Raw genomic sequence first — 8,380 nt, 5'->3', positions numbered from 1 at the left:
CTGCTCCCCGCAGAGGATGCAGCGGTTCACCCCGTCCCCCAGCACGCTGCGGCGCATGTCCTCCAGCCGGCTCATCAGGCGCCTGGGAAGAGGGCACAGGGCATGTCAGGAAAGGCGCAGGGAATGCCAGGAAAAGCGCAGGATACCAGGGCAGGGTTCTGCTGCCCGGCGGCTGCCTTTGGTCCCGCTGTTCCTTTCCCTCTCCCTTTCCAGCTCTGGGACAAAACCCCGTCCCAGCGGGAAGTAGGACTCCAACAGGTTTCTGTGGCACAATACTGACTTCCAGAGCCGACGCCGGCCCCAGCTCCACGGACGGGGAAAATCCATCCAAGGCAGCACCTTTGCACGGAGCAGTTTGTCCCTAGGTGGAAACCTTTCCACCCAGCCCCAGCAGCTGCCCATGAAGAGCTGCACGAGATCCTGGCAGGGCTCTGGTGAGGACTTAATTAATTAATTGATTTTCTTATTATTTGGGGGAAAATATTGCGTATATTCGATGGGAATTATTGGAGCAACATGAAATCCCACTGGAGAGCAGGCTGTAAAAACACACCTGGTTCCTGAAAAGGTAAAAAAAACCAAAACAAAACAAACCCAAAACCAGTTCAGGGAGTTTTGGAAAGCCAGCATTGGCTGCAGCATTTTGGAAAGCAGGAACGAGCTGCCTGCCGAGCAGCCGGGAGCTGGCGGTGGCATCGTGCGCTTGGCTAACCCAGAATCCTGGCCCTAAAAATAGCACAGCAAGAGAAAAAACGCTGCATTATTGATGCCATTCAGTGAGGAAGGAATGGAGAAACGGAGGAGGAGACCCAAGCCCACCGGAGAGAGCAGCCCCCTGTGGCAGCCTGACCCAAATCCGACGGAGCGTGGCGGGAAAAAACCACTCAGTGTTGCAAAGACGTTTTCCCACATCGGGTGACGGCATCAGATTTGTGGTGACTCGGCTGCCAGTGCCTCTGAAATGCTCATAAACCATCCCCAAGTTCCCTGCATGCAGAGTGCCTCTGGGGTTGGTGTTGGATGGCCAGCATTCCACGGGATCCGTGGGGAAAAGTCAGATAAAGGAACAGCAGCACGAGCGGGAGAGACAATCTGAGCATGGAATGGTTTGGGTTGGGAGGGACCTGAAAATCATCCCATTCCATCCCTGCCATGGGCAGGGACGCCTCTCACGAGGCCAGCTTGCTCCAGCCTGGCCTTGGACACTTCCAGGGATGGGCAGCCTATGCCAGGGCCTCCCCATCCTCCCAGGGTGGAATTTCTTCCCAAAATAAAGCATTTTAGGACGTGCAGCCCATCACAGCCCATAAAAGGCCTCGCTGCAGTCAACAGGAGCATCTCAGAGCCACCAAGCCCGGCCACGCTCAGGGATGGGGATCTGTAATTCCACACATCATCCGAGCAAAGCCCCGGGAGCCCACCAGCTCTGCCAAAACCCACCCAGGAATCTGCTGCTCCTCCCCACGCAGGGGCCGATCCCGCTGGGCTCTGGCTGCCGCTGCAGAGGCGCCTCCCGACACTTCCTAAGGAACCCACAGCGGGAAGCTGGGCTGGGTGGGCAGCAGTGGAGCCAGACAGAGCCAGCAGTGGGGACAAGGCTCTGTTTTCACAGCTCTGGTGTCAGCAGACAGCAGATGGGAGAGTTCACGAGTTCCTGACAGCACCAGGAGCAGGGGGGCTCGAAATCCAGCAATCCTGGCTCTCCTCCTCATGCTGAAAAACACCGTCTTTGAAACCACAGCGAGGGGATTTTGTGCTTTCCCGCTTCAGGGAGGAGCTCCCTGCCAGCCTGACTCCCTGCTCCGGTGTGGGATAAGGCTTGGAGCAAGCCTTGGTGGAAGGCATCCCTGCCCATGGAACGAGAGGAGCTTTGAGGTCCTTCCAACCCAAACCATTCTGGGATTTACTCCAGAGGCACCGTTGTCCATCCCTGCCCTCCACATCCATAGGTGATTCCTTCCCAGGGGATAACCCAGCTCTGGAGCCACCACTCACCCCCGATGCCTTCCCAAGCTCCACGGCCTGGGACGAACACAGAAATTCCAGAGACTTCAGCAGAGCTGCATCATCCCATAAACCCCCAGCCAGCAGTATCCCAAAGAAAACCTGGATGCTGGCTGTTCCCCAAGCGTTATTTAAATGGAATGAACCCCAGCTCACATCCCACATCACGCACGATCCCCACAACACCCGGATTTTATCACAGCTCATCCCCACCTCACCCAGCGGGAACATTTTGGGGGAAAAACCCCTCTCTTTCCCAAGGAGCCAAGCACATGGACAAACCCCGTATATCCCCTGCAATTCCTCCCGCTGCGCTGCAGGAGCTCCAAGCAAAGCAGCTTCCAGTTGGAAATCTGCAAGCCCAAACAAACTTATTATAGAAACTGGAACAAATGGCACAATCAAAGGGAGCAGAGGAGGGAAAAAAAAAAGAAGAAAAAAAGAGGAAAAAGCCTTTGCATTTCAAGAGATTCATTATTTAGCTGCACAGATCTCTCCCAGGCTCTCATTTACCGGGAGCTGCTCCTTAAGTGGGGTTTTTGAGCCGCTGGAAGAGCTCAGCAGCCAGGACACACCTGTGGCACCACTCACAAGCCAAGCACATTTCCCTAATTAAAACATCCATCCAAGAGGGAGAAATTGGGATTTTTTTTTTTTTTTTTTTTTTCTTTTCCCCATGACTCAAACGCTGCTGGGAGAGAACTGTAGAAAAAGTTCAATTTCAAGTCCTGGTGTGAACCTGGCAGGAAGAGCCCTGGGAAAGGGGGGGGTTGTGCCCAGGCCCCTGGGCTGGGAAGCTCTTGATAAAGGTGATAACTGGGAGGAGAAAAGCCTGGGTTTGTCTCCAGCTCAATCCAGAGCTCCACATCCATCCTGTTCTCCCACCAAGAACTGAGGGAAGCCCTCACCAGGAACGAGCTGCCTTCCCAAAAGCTTTCCTCTCCCCTAGACATCATTTCCTTCTCGCTTTTATTGCGCAAAACCAGCTCTCCAGCTCATCCCTCCGCCTTTCACGCCTCCAGCAGCATCTTCCTCCCCACTTTCCACACTTCCAAGTGCCCATCCCTCCGGCCTCTGCAAGCCCGACTTCAAAGAGCAGGAAATATCCTTCCTGTTGTTAAAACAGGGGGAAAGAATCCAGGGGTGGAATGACTGGAGCCGGTGGCAGGGAGCTGGCTCAGCCCGGCTCCCAGGGACAGCCCCGGGCAGGGGGAAGAGCATCCCTCACCTGCTGGGGAATCAGGGATTAGTCACTGATGGGAGAGACATAGGAGAGCTGGATCTGAGGTGTTCCTCGTGCACCTGAGGTAGCAGAAATGAAGCAGGGCCCTGGTGGTGGAAACCAGCCCAGGCCCAGAAACACGGCTTGGAAGGAGAAGGTGAGCGGTCCCAGGGTGGTGAGGGACATCCCTGGCTGCTCCTGCCCCATCCCAGAGCCCTGGAGCAGGCAGGAAAGGGCTCACTGGCACATCCAAACATTTCCCGTGGTCTGTGGCAGGATGAGGATCCCACAGGGATGAGGGATCACCTCAATCCTGGATGGCACAGAAGTGCTGCTGGCTTTGGCAGTGCTGGGTTCAGGGTTGGACTCAATGACTTCAGCAGTCTTTTGCAACCTAAATCATCCCATGGAAGTCTCAGCAGGAGCAGAGGGATGGAAAAGGGACAGAATGACTGGAATGAAGCGCTGATGATCCCGGGAAATGAGACTTAACAGCGGAGCAGGAGTTTGCTGTGTTTAAATATTCATCAGCACAGCAGAAATGAACAGCCAAGACGTCCTTAATGGGCTTTAAATTGTGGCAGGGAGGACTTTTAATGCAGCAAAAAGGGTGGGAGAAGAACCTGATCCATGAGGAAGGACCTGATCCACGTGCTCCTCAGCAGGGATGGACTCAGCTGCCACATCCACGCGAAAAAATTCCAGAGAAACACAAAGGAGGTCACCAAGAGCCTCGTCTCCCTGGGGAAATCGTGTGCCTTAAAGGGCTGGATATTCAATTAAGGCTCATTTTCCTGGTGGAAAAGGGACAAGAGAAGCAGCCAAGCTTCAGATTAAGGGAATAATAATTAAAACTGGGATGAGAAATGAGAAGCAATTTCCCTCCCCTCCAAGTGTGCGAGGAGCTACAGGTAAAGCACCACCAGGGCTTTTCCAGGCTGAGCCCTCACCCATGGATGAGAGACACCCACAGAGTTTTTCCAGGTATCCCATTCCATGCTCAGCCAGCTGCTTGCTGAGTGTGCTACAGCAGGGTGGTTCTTTTTGCAGTGTTGGAAATGAGAGGAAGGGGTTTTTTTGTGGGGGGAAAACCCAACTAAAACCCCACAAAATCCCAAGCAGCACAAGCTGTCCCCTGGTCACAACTGAACCTCATCTCCTCCAGGAACTGGGATCTCAGGAGACATCCCAGGACACATTCCCAGCTGTCTCCAGCAACCTCCCTGCCTTGCCTTGAGCCTGAATTTTGCTGTCTGCACTCCGGGATGAGGATGCCAGGCTGTGGTTCCCAGGCAGCATCCCTGCCACCGAGGTTAATGACTGAATCCCCGGGGACTCCCGTCTGCTCCAGCGTTATCCCTGTGTCATCCCAGCCATGAGCAGCCAAATTAAAATGCAATCCTGCTCCAAAGCTGCTCCTCTCAGAGCAAAGGTGGGACCCACAGGGACACAGGCAAGCCACCGCACTTTGAGAGGGGACCAGAGGGCCATGGCCAGCTCCAGGAGCCAGCTGTCACCTTCCCTCTGGGAGAGCCAGCTCTTGGCTCTCCAGAAATATCCATTTCTACCTTGGGATGGTTTCAGATCTTCCCCTCAGTGCCAGGACCGTGCTGGAGCTCATTAGGCAGTGGAGCAGCCTGGCTGGGTTATTGATGGCCCCCAATTAGAGATGCAGAGTGGAGTCAATTAGTGCCTGCAGGTGCTCCTGTGGCAGCTGGAAAAGTGGCTCCTCATGGATTGCAGCTGGAATAGCACCACTGTCACCAGAGTGTCACTGGAGCCGGCACAGAGCCACCACAGACACCCCCCCGAGCACAGAGGGAGATGGGACAAGAACAGATCCATCCCTGCCAGCATGGATGATCCCTCTTCCCGACAGCTGACCTCATCCCAAAGGATGATCCTGATCATCCAGCAGCTCTGACACCCATCAGCTCCAGCCCAACGTGCTCCTGCTGTGTCATGTTCAAGATGATTCCAGCTCCTCTCATCCTTCCCTGCACCACGAGACAACGGCCCAGCCAAAAAAATCCCCCACGCAGGAAGCATCCCTGTCCTCCAGCCCTCATCAGCATCCAGCTCACGTATCCCGCAGGATCCGTCCGCCCTCGGAGCTAAAAATACTCCTTCACGGGATTAATTTGAGCTGGGTTTGACACCAAGTCCTATTCCACAAACAAAGGCTCAACAAGAGGCATTGATTTGTTCCCAAGACAAGGGGCTGGTGGGACGGAGGAGACAGGAGATGGAGGGCAAAAAATTGGGAAGGATTTGAGGCACAAGGAGGTTCATCCCTAGCCTCAGCAGTGGGATTTGGGATTTCTCAAGGGCTGGCTGTAAAGCTCAGATGAATCCCACAAACACCTCCACTTATTGAGACAACCCCGAGTATTCACCCCATATTCCCCCTTTGGAATCTCACTCCACGTGAGCTATTCCTTACATTAACCAAAAGCAGTGTTTCCATGGAATAATGGAATGGTTTGGGTTGGAAAGCACGGTAAAGCTCATCTAATTCCATAGGCAGGGACACCTTCCACTATCTCAGGCTGCTCCCAAGCCCTATCCAACCTGCCCTTGGACACTTCCAGGGATGGAGCAGCCACGAGATCCTCAGGGCGAGTTTTATTGGATTTATTATTCCCTTTACAGGACTAGAAAAATCCCAGAAAATCCGGCTTTCCAGGAGCAGCTCCCTCAAGCAGCCCGGCCGACCGAGGGCCACCCAGCACCGCCGCCTCCCTGCCAGAGGCCAGCCTGGCAAACCCGGATTATTTTGTAATAGAAGGAGCTATCCTGGATAACGTCCGAGCTGCTCCCGAACGCATGATTCCGTACGAGGCTGATCCAGCCGCTGTCCCACATTCCCGGGGCTGAACATCCTACAGCTCTTGTTGTGCAAGCCAACAAACACAAAGGGGCTGGCACGGCTCCCGCTACGCCTCCACGCGGGAGGGAGATCAGCTGCGGCCGCACATCCGCCAGAATTCCCAGCTTTTCATGAATGGGGATGAGCAAACCTCCTCCGGCTCGGCAAAGAGGGAGAAAGGGAAGAGTCGCTGCAGTTGGGAAACAGCTGCAGGGAATAAATCTCTCCCCGAGATGATTTACGCCTCGTCCAAGGAGCATCGCGTTGGAAAGGAATTCTTACCGGGCTGCAAACGGGCAACGCCAGGGAAAGGTGTTTGTAGGCACTTCTCGGGCATGAATCACCGCCACTCGGAGCCGCTTTCACCTGGCTGCTGCCAAAAAGCCGGGAGAGGGAAGCGCTGCGTGTTGGGAAGCAATGCCAAGGCCCGGAGACACATCCATGGGGCCCGTGCCGAGCCCAGGCAGGGAGAATGGCCGCTGGAAAGGCAAAACCTTCCCAGGGTGTTCACGGACCCCTCCTAACCGAGGATTTCTAAAAACAACGAGGGGATAAATCCAGCACTTCTCTGTAGCCTGAGCAGCCCGTGGCTGCACAAATACACCCCGATATTGAAGGGACAGCAAACTGTTCCTGAGCTGTGAGAGGGAATTTGGAGTTCCCAAAGTGTGGCTCCTGCCTGGGCCTGAGTGTTTTCCCTGCTAGGAAAAAAAAAAGCAGCAGTGGGTGCTTAAACTCAGCTGGGAAAAAACTGCTCCTCTGTCAGGAAAAGAGGCGTGATCCCAAGGGGATTGTGGAGATCCCCTCTGGAAAAGCATTCCCAGCAGAGCAAGGGGACAGCTCGGCATTAGCTCGTTTCACCTGGCACCGTGGTCCGGGCAGGAAAGGAAGCACTGGCACTTCCCACCGGGCATGCCCCTGGTGAAAAGTGAGGGACCAGTGGCCATGGGGACCCCAGGACCCCCCCCCCCCCAGCAGCTGGTGCCAGCCCTGAGCCTCACAGACAGCTCATTCCAGGGTGGGCTTAACCCCGGGATGGACCCATCACCCCCCTCCAACCGCATTCCCAGAACAGGGCCAAACTCCTCGGTGCTCTGGCTCAGCACTGGACAAGCGGTGAGCTGCTATTAACGATCCCTTTTCGACTGAAAACGAATCGCACCGGGATGAGAGCAGAACGCCTGGCTCCAGCCCCCCGTGGCACACGGAGCGACAGAGCCACGCCGAGCCGCTCCCTCCCCTGCGCGCAGCAGGTCCCTCCTGGCCCGGGCCCAAAGATCCCCCGCAGGCTCCTTTCAGGAGAAGCTCCGCAGTGCAGAGGCTGCTGCCCAGGAAAGCAGCCAAGCAGAGCCTCCTCCCGCGGCCCCGGCGGGCTCGGGGTCCCTCTGTCCCCGTCTCTGTCCCTCGGTGTCGCCAGCGCCGCCCCTTACCCGATGCGCTCCTGCTCCATCTCCTCCATCTTCTCGGCGCGGGCGATCACCCGGTTGATGATTTCCTTCTCCTCATCCGTCAGCTCCTCGCCCTTGCGCTGCCGCTCGGGCTGCGCTGCCCAGCCCGCTGGGAGCCTGTGGGGACAGCGGGAACAGGGATCCAGCCACGGATCGTTCCCATCCCTGGGTGTGCCCAGGCACCGCTTCCCAAACCCCGCATCTCCATCCTGCAGATCCCATCCAGCCCGCAGTGAGCCCCCAACCACGGCTGGGAGCTCTGCTCTCCATTTCTAGGGGGTTTCATATGGAAACATTGGTTTCAGACGGAGGGAAATCTCCTTTTCAGGAATATTCCCGCTATTTCCACTTTTCCTTTGGCACCCTGGAACGCCAGGTCTGCCTGGCAGCCGCGGGACCGGGGCGGTGGCGCAGGAGTGGGTGGCTTTTTTTTTGGGAACATTTCGCCAAACATGGGAGTGTTTCTCCCTGTAACATCATTCCCAACGATCCTCTCTCCCAGCCTGGGCGTCAGGCAGCGCTAACCTGGTGACAGGGTAACGTCTGCCACTCAGGGATGCAAAAGGCAAACATTCTTCACCTTCCTGCTCATTCAAAGACCTTTCCTGGCTCTTTTCCCCTCTGGATTGAACAGCTCCACATGGTCCTGAGCCTTAAGTTCATTAAAACTCTGCGTGACAGTTCCCAAAGGTTGTTTTTTTTTTTTTTGGGGGGGGGGCATCCAAACCCTTTTTTTTTCCCTTTTCTCAGACCTTCAAAGTAGCAGGAAAAGAGGAATAAGTGAAAAACAAAAGCAAAGGAGATACTTACTGCTCCTTCTCACTGCTGGGAAGCACA

General features: G+C 55.5%; 1 protein-coding gene across 1 annotated transcript in view; it reads right to left on the bottom strand.

Moving 5' to 3' along the window:
* The window catches only part of RPH3A (rabphilin 3A), a 20,905-nt gene that overhangs the window by 11,990 nt on the left and 535 nt on the right, over positions 1–8,380 (bottom strand). The window contains exons 2-4 of the mRNA XM_017734717.1: positions 8,354–8,368; positions 7,526–7,660; positions 1–82 (exon numbers count right to left, since the gene is read on the bottom strand). The exon at positions 1–82 is cut by the window's left edge and continues 54 nt beyond it. Of these exons, the coding sequence (XP_017590206.1) occupies positions 1–82; positions 7,526–7,660; positions 8,354–8,368 (232 nt within the window). The remainder of the gene's footprint in view (positions 83–7,525; positions 7,661–8,353; positions 8,369–8,380) is intronic.

The sequence above is a fragment of the Corvus brachyrhynchos genome, unplaced genomic scaffold (genome assembly GCF_000691975.1).
Source record: "Corvus brachyrhynchos isolate BGI_N302 unplaced genomic scaffold, ASM69197v1 scaffold114, whole genome shotgun sequence".
Classification (NCBI taxonomy): Eukaryota; Metazoa; Chordata; class Aves; order Passeriformes; family Corvidae; genus Corvus; species Corvus brachyrhynchos.
This window is presented reverse-complemented; position numbering and strand designations above follow the sequence as displayed.